The sequence below is a fragment of the Ischnura elegans genome, chromosome 13, assembly GCF_921293095.1.
Source record: "Ischnura elegans chromosome 13, ioIscEleg1.1, whole genome shotgun sequence".
Lineage (NCBI taxonomy): Eukaryota > Metazoa > Arthropoda > Insecta > Odonata > Coenagrionidae > Ischnura > Ischnura elegans.
The window spans coordinates 554,493-571,989 of record NC_060258.1 but is presented as its reverse complement, the minus strand read 5'-3'; the positions used below and the strand labels follow the sequence as shown (position 1 = coordinate 571,989).

The following is a 17,497-nucleotide window of genomic DNA, read 5'->3' as shown; positions in this document are numbered from 1 at the left end:
ATCTGGTTTTGATAGAAATGTATTGTCCTACATTGATTTATTGCCGTATTAGTACCGGGGGACAAATTCTTCCCATACCTATTCTTCCTTCAATTTCAAATGATTTGAAATATCATCATGTCAAGATTACATATTCAATATTGAAAAACCAAAAGGAATAAGAACATATTAGAAACAAATAAACTTAGCTATGATAGCATAAAAAGGAAAAACACAGCAAATAGACGTTGTTCAACGTCGTTAGCCTCGACTTTTCTATCAAAGTCGGATTTCCATCTTTCCTCGCATGGTGTCAACACTTTTTACTGTCGGCAGATACGAACGTGCTGAAAACGTCCCAATAGAAAATAGTGGAAAAATGTACTTGACTAAAGATAAAAATGATTCTGAAGGTATGACCTGAAATCGGCACATCTGTCGTTAAAGGTTTAAACTGGAGTAACTAATTACTGAAGCATAATTACACGGTTTGAAAATGTTCTCAATACAGAAGATAAAACATGAAAAGGAACCTGGTCCCTCTCCTTTTCGCGTCCTGCGCGGCAGTAATGAGGGATCCTCTTTGCGCCAAGCAAATAAGCGTAGATCAATATTCCGAAAATTCTACCGTAATACATTTGCACTGGAGACATTTTGTGTAGGATGAAGAAAGATATCTAACCTAAAGCACGCTTTAAAATGGGTATGAAGAAAGAAAGCATTTTTCAAGTAGCCATTCGCATAGATTCCATTTCAATTGTTTCGTGTTGTTCAATTACCTCCCCTTCCAAATGAAAGATATGCTATTCCCCCCACGAAATATAAGCTTTACCATCTATTGATTGAAATTTCTACGTCCACATGGACGAATAAAAAACTTAATAAAGGGAATAGTTACTCTTAGGAAAAATTATTTATCTTGCTTAACAGGAGACTCGAAAATTGACACATTTTGAGTATTTTTATAAATATCGAAATACTTATTAAATGTCATTATAATCTCACTAAAAATCAGTTTACACTTATTTTTATCGAAAAAAGTGGATTCTACATAAATAAAAGTCAATTGAAACATTTTTTTTGATTTTTCTCAAAAATGTTGCATTTTCGCAGCGTTGGCCGTAAATGGGTTAAGAGGAGTATCAATGTGCTGAAACTGGGACAAGGTCAAATTAAGCGTTCCCTTTCACTCCCAGGAATTCCAGACGCGTGCCGAGGCCATAGCTTCTCCCACTCGAGTTGGATATGTTCCCATTGATAGCAAGATCTCCCCATACGTGGAGGTAACGTGAATCGTATTTCCCCGTCTACGCATCGGAAATAACCGAAATTGCACCTCTTACTACTTTGTTATTGAACATTTTTGAAAATAAATGCTTTTATGAGAAAACGGGGACAATCCAAGGTCAGTTCCGCGTAGCAATCGCGGGGAAAGGCGTCTCGCTGTACAAGTCCCCATTAGACTTCCATCTAGGGGATTTCCATCCTTCCATAACAAAATGAAGCGAATAAATTAACATCATATTGAACAATGAGATTTAAGAACTCCGACTCATTCTTCCATTTTCTGAATTATTTTTTTGTTGAAGAAGCAGATCTCATTAATTATTTCTTTGATTATTATAGCAATAAATTATACTTTTTTTCCTCCCAACTCGTGAAATTCCGTATATTTCACTCATAATAAACTTAAAGTTGAATCTTCACGTTTACAACACTCATAAATAACACTTTTCACCCATTTCCACGAAACACCGCATGGAAACGGTAGAGTACATTTCTTCTTCTTTATTTTAGGTATTCTAGTTGACATTTTTTCCATTTCCTTTCCTTTCTTATTTCTGCAACTTTTTCTAGTGAGATTTAGGGGTAGGGGGTATCACTGGGGTCATGACTCCGTAACTATCTATGCAGTTATGCCTTTAATTGTTGAAATACAAGTGTCCTCCATATTAGATGAGTATTATTATTTTTTTAATTAGACGAACTATCACTTCACAATATTGCGTCAAACTCGGGTTCTTATACTTATGACGTGGGAAGTCAATGAAGATGACAAATATGCGTCGAAAAGTCGGAAAAGATGTTAAAAAATTGACAACACCTCAAAATAAAACAGAAGCATTAGTAATAACTATATATACGTGTAATTAGCACTTTCATTTTAATTTTATAGCACCTTCAATTATAGTTTATAGCATTGAGTAGCGTCTATCTTTTTTTTTTCATTATACATTATCAGTAGATGACGACAAAATGCGGTGAAACACAGTTATTTGAAAAATACGGAAAAGTTTTATTAATAATGTGTTGGAAATAATTAATTAAGGAACTAGATATATACTAAACTAGATCTCCCCAGGGAACTTCGTACCACCTGATAATCAATGAACGGTTTCAAAACATCATTTATAAATCAAGAACGGTTGTACTGATTTTAATAATTTTTGAATTATTATAAAAATATTAGTAAAAAATCTGCACTCAAGAAAACTACAAGAATAAGTATTACAATGGCATGTTAGAAAGACATTTTTATTTATTCTATCTACGATTTTTACGAATTTACGATTTTTCTATTACGAAATTTACGAATTTTACCATCAAAAAGACAAATTTGCTGATTAAACATCATAAAAGTCCAGTCATCGCGCCTATGTCGCATTTATTCACGTGCATCGCATCAGTATCGCATTTATCACATTAGCAATTTTTACGTATCACTACAAATAACTTATTGGTCATGAAGCACCCTCGTTGGTTCAGACAGGAGATACCCATTTCCTCTCGTTTCTCATTGTTCTCTAAGCTCTCATGCTTTCACCTATTCTGTTTTTATTTTGCTAACTATGTCAAAAAATTGAAGTATTTTCTCAATTATCATTAGGATACATCTATGCTGGTAATCACTTATTTATTCGAAAATTCAATGGTCTTCATTACAAAAGTAAGCACAATCTTCTACCATAATCAACGTATTTTAATGCGCATCATCCTAATGAGATTTTTTTATTTTGATATTTCGCACAGATAATTTTCGATCACAATTTTTGTTACGTATCTCCAGCTTAATTTAGCTAATTCCACAAGCAATATAAGTGTTATGCGTCATCAAAATTGTATGTGAGAGTAGTTTCCATTGAGGCAAAGGTGTTTCCTGCTCCGAATTCAATCATTATTATGTAAAATTTTGGAACTCAGGTCTACAAGCTCCTAACATGACTTATGATCCCACAAATCCATACAAATATATTTTAGACGTCAATTTATGGGAAGAAAAATCTTTCACATTCATTTATAGCGATTAATTTACCCACTGGAGGCACTCCAAGCCCCTCCCCCCCCCCTCTTGCCCCCCAAAGTTTTTATTTCTCAGCTTACCATGATCTAACCTTTATGTGATCCGGATGCGTCATGCGTCTTTCAAAAAAAAAATTTTTAGAATGTGTTAGCTTTATTTGAGTGATGGAGTCACAGATGGATACCACTTATTTATCTCTAATAGTCAGAAAAATATGGTTCAAACTGGAGGAAAAATATCAATAAAGTTCAAAGCTCATGCCCTAGAGACATAGGAGTAGGAATAATTAACATATTTGAGTAATTATCAAGGATTCTGACTATGGAAAACATAAGTGACTTTTATTCATCTAATCAATGAACAGGTAACATAAATTTTTGTAGTTTATATATTTCAAGCCGTCATGAATCATATGTTGATATCTGCACTGTTTGATGTCCATTTCTTCAATCAAATTAAATAATTATCTCCAAACTTCTTTGCAATACTCTGTGATTAGAATTTTTTGGTAAATATTGTTGTATCCGTAAACGTCCAGTCGCTCTCGTTGCGGCTCGTGAGAGAACAGGATGCGTTCCAAGTGTAAAAGGACGAGTATTCTGCTCCACAATTGTCAGTTTTTGGTCCAAAGCCGAATCTTAACCTACGGAGCACTAGCCTCCCAGTGAACTAGAGAGAGGGAGACTAACTCAGACGGTTATAAATTCGTTAAGTGCTTTGACGTCTTGACCCTGATTTCTCCCAAGCTCCTCCGCTTGTAGCCCGGACGGTCCACAACCCCGATTTTCAGGGTCCTGTCCTGATCGTCGTAGGGATGCGACAATATTTTATTCCAATAGATCAGCATTTCTTAGAAAAACAATCTTCTTCAGACGGCTTCGGATTCAATATTTTTCATACCTATCTGCTCTTCCTATCCGATACTGAGAATTAGAGTTTTCTCCGGTAGCGGCCAGGAACTGATCTTTTCTCCGCCAAGTTACAGACTTCAGTCGAGAGAAAACTACGGTAGTAAACAGTTTCTCCGGAGAAAAGAGATATCAAGTTGCAGACTTAGGCCCCTGGGGGTATAGTAGTATCCAAATCCATGCGTGTAAGCCTTCTCAAGCGCCTTCCTTTGCCCTAGATGGGCCCCTAAGTTTCATCCCACTCCAGAGCCCGACGTAGGTATCTCTTCTTCCCTTGAGACACTGCGCACCTCGACATCCAGTTATGGTTGGTGTCAACAAATGCGAATTTTCTCGATGATGTCTTTGTTTTGGTGATAGGAGGGAGCAGCACGACGAACGCCTCAAAGCTGTGTAATGAGGCTTCAGGAAGCATGAATTTCGCTAAATTAGAATAAATGCCAATGTAGAGCAAGCTTATGTCGATATTTTGGGAAAATAATCTCGGCAGAAGAAGGGAATACTTCCTCACCCGGAGATCGAAGAAGCCATCCGCGAGACAGAAAGGCCAAAGGCAAAAGAAGCGGTGCGACGATTCCTGTGTATGGTTCATTACCACTTACATTTTTTGGATCACCTCACTCACATGACTCGATTATTACGAGAATTAATATCTTCCGAATGAGAACTTGCTTGAGCTAAAGTTTACGAAAAATCGTTTGCTAAAATAAAGAAGAGGCTCACCAAAGCACCAAACCTGGGTGATTTTTGACCCAAATAGAAAATTTAGTTTCTCAGCAGATGTTTAAGTCTATGGTTTGAGGGCAGTTTTGGAGCAGAAGAAAAACAACGGGAATGTGAAAGTCGTCAACGTAGCGTCCCGATCTCTCACTGAATCGGAACAGGAGTACGCGCAAATGGAATAGAAAGAATAATTAGCTTTGACTTCGGCGTGTGAGAAATTCACCCCATATATCCAAGGATCTCATTTAATTTTAAGTACGGACCATAAATAATTAGTGCCCTTATAGAGTATGAAAACATTAAGTGATTTATCCACGAGGTTGCTAAGATTTCGCATGAGAGATCTAGGTTACCAGTACACTATATAGTACGTTCCTGGAAAAATTTTTTCACCCCATATTTTTTTAGAGCACCACTGACCAGGAACACGGGTTGAGGACATAATTATGGCACAAAAGATGAAGCTAAGGATGAAAAACTAATTAAAGCTCTCCCAATGTCAGAAAAAAGGCTGGAAGAAGTCAAAGAAAAGCCAGATGAAAGCGACGCATGAAAATAAATAAGCTGATACGTTCGTTATGGCTGGCCTGCGCACAACGAAAACCTTGAGCTGCTATTGCGGAAGTAACATAAAGACAAAGGATATCTCAATGAGGGAGAATGGTTACTTATGCATGAACACAGAGCTCTTTTCTGAAGGGTTTAACGAAGTGGATTATTGACAGGTTACCTATGGGGCATATATGAATGGGGAATTGCAGTGAAAGAGCGCGAGATTCATTTTGATGGCTGGGGATATCGGCAGTCATACACAATGCAGTAGAAAAATGAAAGGACATCCTAGAGAGGCGTCCACTGCGCGTTAAACCCCAGATACCATTTTCAATCTCGGAAAAACCATGGATGATGGTAGGAATAGGTATCGTAACCGTACGCATTAAAAACTTTAGCTGTGGAAGATTAATTTTCGAGATAGCTGTAGTTCATGAGGCTGTCAAGCACTCCCGCAGCAACATTAATTGAAACAAAAACAATGCAAATTCCTCTAGGTTAGGAATTCCAGAAGTTGTTCCAACAATGGGCCACAGTTTGGAGGGCATTTTTTTGGCATTTAATAAAGAATATATATTCTGTCTAGTAACGAGCAGTCCCTTATTATCGAGAAGTATTTACCAAGGAAAATGAGCTGTTATAATAGAAACAAATATTCTACTGAGGGAGAAGGACCCAAATTTAGGGTTACTCGTCTACTGTTCAATAATCCTGGAAGCCGAGTATAGCCAACAGAGCTGTGAATGGAAAGAAATTAATTACAAATCTTCCTACTTCTTCGGACTCCTTGACGCCATTGTGGTCCTACCTGAGGGAGCACGGGGAGAAAAAAGAACTAAAAAAGCAAAGGCCAACAAGAATGGGCAACATAAAAAGACATATCACTCGAGCTTTGCCCGAGCTAAAACCACTGACGTAGTTTGGGCAAGTTGCCGCAGACACTACGAAAAAAATTAATAGACGCAACTAACCGAGGTCATACGACGTGGAAATTGACGTCTGCGTAACTCGGCGAATTCGAGCGTTCATCGTAGCGGCCCAACCGGCGGTGCAGATCTACCTGTCCGGAGCAGGAGAATTCCAGTGGGGTGAAATAAGATAAAAAAGCTGTCTGTTGGCTAGTAAAACATATGCATTTTGAGAGATAAGAGAATAACACTTTTCTTTCTTGTAGAGAGGGGAGGGTGTTTGGATCCATGGGCCGGCCTACGCAGTTGAGTGACAGCAGGTGGATGGCTCATGCAGTGCTTCATTGCCGGCCAGAATGTTCTAGAAGAACCCAGCTATAAGAAGTCCCGTGCCGAGATGGCTTCGCGCCAACGTGGCTCGCGTCCAGACGGCCCACAGTGAGCAGAAATCGAAAAAAGCTGGTCCAAACCTCAAAATAGATTTTTTTGAATGCGGAATTTGAAACTTTGCACAGTTTTTTTCAATACATTTGTGCGTTTTTTTGACGCAAACTGTTTTTCATAGGTTATTTTTTAAGCAGTTTCCTTGGCCTCAAAGTTAATCAAATTTCAAAAAAATTACCCGCATTGAATTTTTTTCGAAATCCATCATGTTAACACTAATGCCACACATTCTGCAGTTATTCAATAGAAACAAAAATTAACAATATTATTACGACGTTTATTATTATAAATTATTGGTTACTTTCACGACTCCTTTGTATTGCTTGTGGCCGATACGGTAAAAAACGGTGGACCCTGTTTTTCGTCGAAATTTTGTGTTAATTTAGGAGTATAAAAAAATGATCACCGAGATACCTCGAGATATTTACAACAAAACACGCGTAAAACTACACGTTTACAACAAAACCTTTAGATTATGATACCAAAAGGAGAATATCGACCACCTGCGATGCTGAAATTCAGATCGATTTTTTGAACGTGCGGCACAGTTCGGAGCTTGCTGCTGGCCACGAGGAATACCGTGCTCGACGGACGTTGGAAAGTGAATATTCTAGCTAGTGAATTGTGTATAAGATATCATTTTCTTTTCCACTATTGTGCTTTTTATATAGCCTAATTTTTGTCGCTGTCTTGCGGTATTTTTCGTCGATACGATAGAAATTGGAAGACCCCGTTTTTCGTTGAAATTTTGTGTTCATTTGGGATTATAAGAAATGGATTACCGAGATACTTTGAGATATTGACGTTAAACTACATCAAAAGTTTAAGAGTGTCTATCCAAAGAAATCAACCATGACCGTAAGTATAAAGAAAAAGAAAAATAGTTATTTTTCCGAGCGCGCAGTCCGCGGCAGCTCCCTGATGGTATGGAATGCCGTGACGCGGCGTACTTTACAATTTCCTACGTAAAGTCATAAAAGGCTTTTTGCGTACATCGTCAGTTATATTATTTACTTAATAAGATACACATACTTTAGCCTTTTTTCTCTGTTTCTCCATTTAAATAAAGGATTAGCATTAGTTAGGTTGATAGCTGTTGGACACCGCACACGTAATTGCATGACTTGGATTCGGTATTAGTACTGTCCCTTCTAACTCCATGCTGCAGAATGTTCGATCAAGAGTCTAATAATTAGATTTAGTTCATCAGTCCATTCTACAAGCCTCGGGATTTGTTTGTAATTGTCTTTGGGGTGTTCGATATAAATTGAATCGAATTAGGTGGAGCTTTCGAAATAAGTCTTAATTGGTTGTTATTCTCGTGTGGTTTCTGATGACGCTTCCCATTTATTTTGATATCAACTTTTTATAAAATATCGCTTGAAGATGAAACTGAGACCCTTGCTATCTTATACGTTTCCTAATGAGTGAATTTTTCTGTCATATAATTCGCATAATATCAACCGCAGCAAAATAATCGCATCTTACGACGATCGATTGAATTCCGGATTCAACAATTTTTACAAAGCATTGGAAGAGTAACCTCGAGTCCAGGAATTTTATTTATTGTTTCCAAACACTATTGTTTCATTTTTCAAATCACTTCTGGTTCCATGTCAGGCAAACGAGTTACCAATAAAACAAAATATACGTCGTAATTGAATGAAGGGTAAATTTGAGAGGCGCCCATGTTACCTTAAAAGAAAGAAATATGCCAGCTCCACGTATATATAACAAGACAAATTATTGAGTACTCCAAATACAAAATATTTCACCAGGTAAAATGATAGATATTTAGTAATATATCGTTTCTACAAGTGTTTTTATTTGCTCTCAATATTAGGGCAAGGGCCGTCGTCCAAAGATCAGAGTCGCCCTTCAAAATTTTCATACTACGACATTTATCTCATCCGGTCAGGAGAAACTGCTTCCGCTACCCAGGTACAGACTCGGGTCAGGAGGAACCTTTGAAAGAGAACTCTTTCTCCAAAACGCAACGTCTAAAGTCACAGACTTACCCCACTGAATGCTTCACCGTGAGCTAACACGACACATAACTGGAAAACAGAAATTATAAATATGAAACATGGCGTCAACATGTCAATAATATTTGGCTCAAAATTTCCCGTAACTATGCATCTGTTACCGACGTGTATATTCCCATATCCTATCAGTTTGAAAATCTATAATTTCATTGGTATGTAAAAGTGATACAGGAGTTTTTTTTTACAAAGACTATATGAGTTTGACTTGAGGACATTCAGTTGCTACTAGACGGTTTAATGGCTCACTATCATGAGCATCGATGGTTGATTTGAGGGAACACATCGTAGATCATCTTACTCACCCAAATAAGAGAAAATTTGGAGGGACAAGCCTGCTCTCCCGATTGGGCCCCTTGTGCTTTCTCTCTCAGGCGATCTTGAATCCCATGTTAATGAGAACAATTCAAGGACGTGATGAGATTTGAAGACCAAAATCCTTGTAGATATCGACAAATATACCTATGCTACGCTAGCAAGAGTCGTCGCAAACGACATGTATCAGTTTACTCAACCTACGGGGAGTGGGGAATGTCTTCAACCTGATTTTGTGTTCAAAACTGTATATAAAAGAAATTAAAATACATGCGTTCATTATTTTTTTTAAATTATGGGTCACATAATGGGGTTCATTAAGTTTTGAAGAATGGGAGTTATGTTGCCGTACCCTGATTCTCAACGTGATGAATTTATTGCCAAATAGGTGCTATTTCCCAGCATATGTGCTTTCCTTATTGGCAGGGTACGCGACTTGCAACATTATTGTGGGTGATGTGATCATTTAAGTATCATTTTTAAGTTTAGGAGGAATAAATGCCATGTGTGAAAATGACTTTTTCGCTGTTATACAAAGATGTTAATGTGTGACGTTTGTGACATTTCCAGGGCTCTTCACTTACATAGGAATCCTGGCATCACTAGCATCTTTTTCTTGGACCCTCCATTTGATCCACTACATGCTTCACTACGATGGACTCGTGAACAACTTGAAGTGGTTTCACAGAGCCACTGAATTTCTGGCTCATTTCTTAATCGTGGGTAAGCACTGCCTTTACACATTTTACAGTACATTTTACTTATTATTTTCTGAATGAGCTCCCAATTTTATCACAATTTATTATACCCTCATATTTGTTTTTCCTTCCGGGAAAAACCTTGCAACTCCAATTAAGACCAATTCTTGATTAGCTAAAGGGCTAAAATCTTCGGGATTGCTCAAAATTGGATTACAATGCAATGTTCTTATACTTTTTCTACCATTGGAAATGTACCTCGAGTAATATTTCGAAGTGAACATTACATATGGTGTTCTAAGCATGGCCCATAAAATCCAGTGAAGGCGCTGACATCTCAGTATGTGCAATAAATAATCTGCTTTTTAAACGTAAAGTACCTCTATCTTTTTTTTTAAGTTTATCTTGAACAGAAAGCTACAATCAACGATTCCTATAATGACTTTTTCTGAAAATTATGCAATCACTTTCAAAAGTCTTAGGACAAAGGTTGGGGTGACAATTCTGCTTCTCGAGAAGTTTTTAGCTTCCCTTACTCTTTTTGTTTTCCGTGGTAACTCAACGGAAATATTTCATTTGCGCGTGGAGAAACATGCTCTTAGAGCGATATTTACATGAAAATTGATTATTCTGTTTCCTTTAATGCCGGATTTAATGATTATTTCGTGTGCATGTACTACGTACTTGACCCGGTTTCAGTTGGTTTCTTTTTTACGCATTATAATGCCTTCTATGCAAAGAGTTACGGTGGCCTAGTGGAGTAGATGAGCGGCTGAGATTGTGGTGTGTGCCAGATTGAATCCTCAAATTAGAATTTTATGGTCATTTTTTTCAGGTCCTCCACTTGTTTTCTGTTTTTTTTATATATATTAAAAGCCATTTTAAATTTCCTGTAAGAGTATCACATACTTTTCCTTACCGTAAGGCGCCATACACAAGTTAAGCTATGGGCTAGTGTGGCCTTATCCTTTTTAAGATTGGCCACATTTAAAAAGAAGGTATTCGAAAAAGAGTGTCAGCCGGTGGTTAAGAGCGGATTAAAACCCGGCGTAAGCGTTATTGAACAGTTCAAAGATTTGCGCGAGGAGTCAGACATTTTGTTTCATTAGTAGAAATATGCATATTTTTTGACAATATTGATCTTGATTATTTCTCATAATTCATTTACTTCGCATTACCCTCGGTTGTTTTGATTGTACTATCAGATTTGAAAACTTTCTTGAACCTTTGTGGAATGTGCGCATTTTGAGATCATCGCTATTGGTTAACCTACCTTTTTGTGCGTCATTATGTGATGTCTTATTTGAGTAAAATAGCGTAATAGCCTTTCTTATTCTCACATATTACTTCACTAGGGTTTCGTGCTAAATGCGTTCTATGGTTTTCAATCAATGCAACAATCCAACTTATCTCCCAGGACGGATTCGTCCAATTAATCGGTGGGCTGAAAAAGAAAACTTGTTGAAATCATTCCCAATTGTGAATGCAAAACCGGGAAGGCCAACAAATCTAACCATTTATTGTAGTGGCACCCTTTTATATCGTAACTGCGTTAGGTCGGGCCCATTTTTAGTATTTCCGGTATCACTATTTTTATAACGATCTTTAACTAATACATACGTTTCTTTTGTACTTGATAACATGTTTCTGACATTATTTTTAAATTCATAACATTTACTTTATCAATGTTGATCAGTTAAAAGACTTCTCATACGAGTCCTATATAGATTTTAATCATAGGTGCTGGCATATTTTTTATAAAATAACCTCAATTCTTCTTTTCAGTGAGCAAATTAGAAATTAGAGCAAATTAGAGCGATGTAATTCCCTGAAACTATATAAGTAAAGTAGAAAAGTTGTCACGGCCTTCGTCCACATAGGCCCACGTTCGAGAAGTGTTGGATTGTAAAGATTTTGCGCACGGTGACTTCGCTTGAGTAATTTACACATCTCAATCACCCCTCAGGTGAACTTTCTCAGGGACTCTTAATGCGATCCTCCCGGGTTATAGTGTTGGTGTAGGCTGATATTTTTCTCTCTCTCTTAGAAATCAGTGTCACAACTCATCCCCATTCGTTTAATCCGTGTTTTTTTTCTGTTCATATAAGTTTATGGATTAGAAATGAAACTCCAAATTGTGCCTCACCACGCAAATTTTGAGGTCGCATATAACTACCTACACGAGATTTTCCGGGTAAAGTAATCATCATTGCTGGGGTTTTAAAACTTTTATTTCTTAATTTGTATCTCCTGTGTCATTTTTTTACAATTCGTCCACATTGCACCGCCTGTCTGCCCTCCATGGTGAATCTACTTTAAGTAAAGAAATCACGCCACATAAGGTATTAGGGCCATTTGTAAGCAAACTAAATGGAGCTGTGAGTTTTTCAGATTTAGAGCATATCACCAGACAAAATTTACTTGCTGGATCTCTCATACACAAAAACACTTTTGGCAGTATTTTTCTGGACGCAGTTATCGCATACTACGTAATGTAGGAGTGGGTGAGTTTTTTAATACTCCCAATTACCATCTGCACAGAATTTTTCCCTTTTTAGGCTAGCACTCTCTTCATGTCTACTCTATATGAGCACCTAGTTTGATCAGTGATGATGAAATCGCCATTTTATTTCGTCATTAAATTTTTCTTATGCATAAATCTCCGCGGATTTTAATAATCTCTCTCGAGTGAGCAATGCCCTTTTTTCATTTATAGTAGTTTTTATTTGCACAATACGAAATTTCTTTACTTTGTAATTAAAAACGTCCTGAAGTTCGCGTGGTCAGGCATAATTCAAAGTTCCATTTAAAATCCACAAACTAATATGAAAATTATAAAATATGAAATTCGAAGTAATTAATCTAAACGAATGGGGTGGAGTTAAAACAGTGATTTCTAAAATTAAGAGAGAGAAAATACGTGTCAAGTGTACTAAACAAGTATCCTATGCCGTTACATTACCGAAGTCGTATTCCTTTCCTTTCCTATGAGCTTTCTTATTACAGAATCCCTGCATCTAACTTTGTCTCTCACACCGTTGCTCATGCACATCTATTTGTGTTTCTGGTTCTAACTGGTATGATAAGTGGTGATAATCGGAACCTAGATCTCATGAAGCGAGTAAGCGAAGATTACTCGAACTAAGTCATGGTGTACGAAAATCTATCGAACCTGCCTATGTGTAAGAGAGCCGTGATATTTTTTCTACCTTACCTATTTAGTTTCAGAAAATAACATCGGCAACCAGATCCCGAGCATCACTTCAACTTCTCCCGGAAAAAGGCATTCACCATTATTATACTTGTGCCCATCGGCACTCCTTGGCATTAAAAATCGGTGTTGTTTTCGAACTGAAAGTCAATCTTGCTTATGGGGATCTCGGTCAGTCGGGTAATACAGCTGGTAGATAGGGAATGCGGTGTAGGTCCCCGCGAAAGGAAATGGTGAAGAAAGTCGAATGTCTTCCTCGTGGGGGATAGATGTGTAAGGGGACACAGCATAAGAATGTCTCTGCCGCTGGGAATGTGGGAAAAATTATGAGTATGAAGAAAGTAATGGTCTTTAATCAAAGAAGGATCAGCATTCCATATCCACTCACAAGGTATTATACCATATTAGTATCTCTTAACATCCACTTCTGTGTTCGTATCAGGAATACTTTAACTTATCTTAAATAATTGCAGATAGGAAGATAAGAAGGTAAGTTCACCGGGTCATCTAATCACCAATAAAATTGCCAATCTGCCCGAAAATGGGTCGACTTGCGTCTGAGTCATTGCGCAAGTCCAGTCAGGTTGCAACATATAAAGATCAAACTTGTGTTGGAAGTGGGTGGTTGTGCTGCATCAAACATCAATTTACCGATTCGACCGATAGATTTTTCTTCCTTATAGGAAAATCTACTAGAATTGGTAGAATATTAATAGCGTATCGCTTGGTTTCGCTGATAGTAGGGCCCGCCCGCCCTTGTGACGGTGCGGGACTCCTCGTCCCCGCCCTTTCTTCCCCGTCCTTTCCCTGGAGGCGTCGTCGGGCTCTCATCGCGGCGGCGCCTCCTTTCCTTGATCCTTCCCGTCTTTCCCCTTCTGGTGGCAGAGGAGAAAAGCTAGCGCTTACAGTCCCTGCCCCAGGAGTGTATCCCCGCGAGCCCGCCCTAGGGTTTCGTTGCCACTGCATCAAACATCAATTGCGCATTATTTTATTCAGCGACATGGGGAAAAGGTATTTTCATGTTTTTCATCGTCGCACGTGTTTCCGCCGGGGAACGAGGTTACCTCGGAATTTGCTCTGGCTGGGTTGTTTCTTAACAATCCGCACGTATTGTCGTCGGTCGGACCTTGTGCTAGGACGACCTTTCATCCTCTTTCTTTGTTCTTATGGCAAACGATAGTGATTATATTGTTGAGCATTAAATGTGTTATAATAACGAATTTACAGAATTTTCACTTTCTCTTCCTGCATTTACCTGTGATTTTCCTCCGTATCCATAGGTTGCAGGTTCATCGCAATATCGATTGTCATGGCCCTCTTTCCAGGGTGGTTCTCTCTGGCTGCACTTTTCTACTTTGGGTTCCTCTTCCTTTATCTCTACAAATACAGTTCCGACCGAGATGATTACAGGTAAAGTAATGTTTTTCAAATTTAAATCATAATAAAAGTCAGAATAATTTAGTTTCTATTTCTCGTTATACGGTCAATCCTTCATTTAGTGGCATGAATAGTAAAATTTAGATTAGCATTCAATGTCTAGTATTAGATGATTATATTAGTATTAGATCAAATTTTGATAAAATGAAAATCTATCCTTTCCCACGGTGATTTTTGTACCTTGAATAATCGAGGCAAACTATTTTGTGTCCACACATTGGTATCAAATTCGATGTGGCTCAACAGGGTTAAGCAGGTACTACATTTCCATCAAAATGGATTAAACCAACGAATGAAATAAGGCCTCTTGTCTCTTAGACCATGAAACAATTATCGCTTTTTTCGTCGCGTTGTGTGGTCCTGAAACTGGAAATGAGCTAATATTGATCGCAAGATGCTATGAAAACTCTCATTAAGGCAAGCCGTATTTATAAGTTCTTATAAATTACGTAGGAAATTATATTTTAAAATCAAAATGCAAGAACAGGTATTTCCGAAAAATAAATGAATTCCTTAAGGAATCGAGACCGAATGCTACAGGCTACCTGTTCCTTACAAAATATTCACTTCATTTCATAATATTCATGGTTATTTCCTTTCGTAGATGTCCATTACCGTGTTAAAAGGTTTCAGTCGATAAAAAAAGAAAAAGCACTGCTAATGGCTACCATGGAATTTCACGCAGATAGAATGCATCTGACCCTACGGTAATTTTTGCTGTTATTTCACTAGGTTTCCTTCCATATTTTTCTATGAGCGTTCAATAAAACGTCAGGGCACTGTAATGTCATCATTATTTTTAGAAAAGTAAGAAGTGCGGTAGCTTGAGTAGTCAACAATAATGACATAACGCTTTTTAATTGTGCACGATCCGATTTGGTACGACGTAACTGCATCCCAGTTTAAGCTTCGTTAACTTATAATGTTTGACTGGGAAAGCAAGAGATGCCACAAAAAATGCATGTACATTCATAGTTTCATCTGTTAAATCTCTATAATATCCTCAATATTTCTTTAGCCTGTACCTAGTGTGTTACATGAAACTAAGTAACAAGAAAACCGAGAAGGTCTACTTGCATGGAATGGTTTAAAATATTCGTGCGTAATCCCCTTTTTTTCCTAATCATCTCTAAAAGAAAAATTTTCCATTTTTTCAAATTTTCTGCTAGCCGCATTGATGGAAAATAAATGTTAAAATTTATATTTATCACTGAATTCTTTATGTTTCGGTCATTTTAGTAACTTTGTATTTCCCCAACGTTTCATTTGATAGCCCAGCTTCCTCTTTGCCACAATGTGGAAAAGCATTTAGGCAGTATATTGATTAATAATCTGTCAAAACCTAGTACTTGATTCCCAATTTGTCTGGTTTATTTGGCATGTACCTCATAAAAGGGCAGCGACGTTTCATTGGATAGAGCTATGCATTGGCTGCTACGCCGAAGTCTCCATCGAATTCATTATCTTGAACTTTGCTACTGGAATTGTCGCTTCCATCACACGCAGATGGTAATAGAATAGGCGGTCTTTGGACTGATGTTTCCGATTTACTTCCAGAATTCTCATATCACCAATAAAACAGCGAATCCAATTTTCCTACGGGCTTTAGGTGGCATCAACCTAGCCCATCTTTGGAGGAATCGGCCCAGATAAGACAACATTTGTTTTACATCTGTATTACATCAATAATATACAAAAAATACGTGACCAAATGCATATGTATAAAATGGAATACGATCGTATTACGTCTGAATATTTCAAGTAAGAGTAGCTCAAAAGTCCCTCAGGATGTATGTATACGTGCGTATTACAAATTGGAAATCTGAATACCCATACATGTAATATACATATGTATACGATGGAAAATTACCATATTATTTCTGTATATTTCACGTAAAAGTGCTTCAAAATTTCCTCAGAATGTATATATGTGCGTATTACAATTTGGAAATCTGAATACCCGTACGTGTTATGTTCATATATATCTGCAGACCCTCGTACATGAATTATGCATATTGATTTTCTGACCCACATCCACTTATATGCAGCAGCAGCAGCAGCGGAGTTTTCTTTAATAGCAGCAGTACTAGCTCCCAGCCAATCAGCTGTCTTCTAGTTGATTCAGGAACGGGATGGTTTCTTATATTATATTTGGCTTCTTTTCTTGAGGTTTCAGTCTAAGCATTGCATTGGGTTAGGTGGGGAAAGGAATATGGGAAGGTTTTAGGGCAAATTTGGGAGTTTTATGTCTGGGTTTATTTGGAATAATGTAATCCCAAAGATTCATTAACAGTTCGTTATTGGTTTTGCCAAAAGAATGCTGAAATTTTTCTATTGCGGTTTTAAGAAATGATAAAATTGGTGTTATTTTGAGATCATTTCGGATTTGGCGGTTGCTAATGAACCATGGTGCTCCAATTATTTTCCTAATAATTTTATTTTCACAAGTCTGTATGCGCTTCAGATGGGTTGCTGCGGCGTGTAGCCAAACTGGAGAGGCGTACGTTAATAGCGGTTTGATCGATGAGTTGTAGAGTAAAAGCTTAGTTTTTAAAGCCAGAGGAGAATTTGACTTCATCAGTGGAAATAAAGCGGCGTAGATTCCCTGCGATTTCTTAATTGATGACAGGATGTGACAAGACCAGGTGAGGCGTTTATCTAGCGTAACTCCGAGGTATTTTACAGTAGAGCATTTCGGAATACGCGTATTTCCGTAGTAAACATTATGGCCTTCGCCGGCTTTCGGTCGTCTGGAGAAAACTATATGATTGCATTTATCTGCGTTGACGCTGAGTTTCCATTCGGCCGCCCAATCTTCATATTCGTCCAGGTGGTCTTGGAGAATGTCGGTTGTTTTATGCGGATCGGATCCCTGGGCCATTAAGGTTGTATCATCGGCATACTGATAAAGGCGGGTTTGAGGAAGGGAAGTAGTATCATTCACGTAGAGGTTAAACAAGATTGGGGAAAGGATTGCGC

General features: G+C 37.8%; 1 protein-coding gene across 1 annotated transcript in view; it reads left to right on the top strand.

The window, feature by feature from the left end:
• LOC124170362 overlaps nucleotides 1-14,495 on the top strand; it is a 35,197-nt gene extending 20,702 nt beyond the window's left edge. Inside the window, exons 6-7 of the mRNA XM_046549085.1 lie at nucleotides 9,743-9,895; nucleotides 14,362-14,495. Coding sequence (XP_046405041.1) covers nucleotides 9,743-9,895; nucleotides 14,362-14,495 — 287 coding nt within the window. The remainder of the gene's footprint in view (nucleotides 1-9,742; nucleotides 9,896-14,361) is intronic.
• The last annotated feature ends 3,002 nt before the right edge of the window (nucleotides 14,496-17,497 follow it).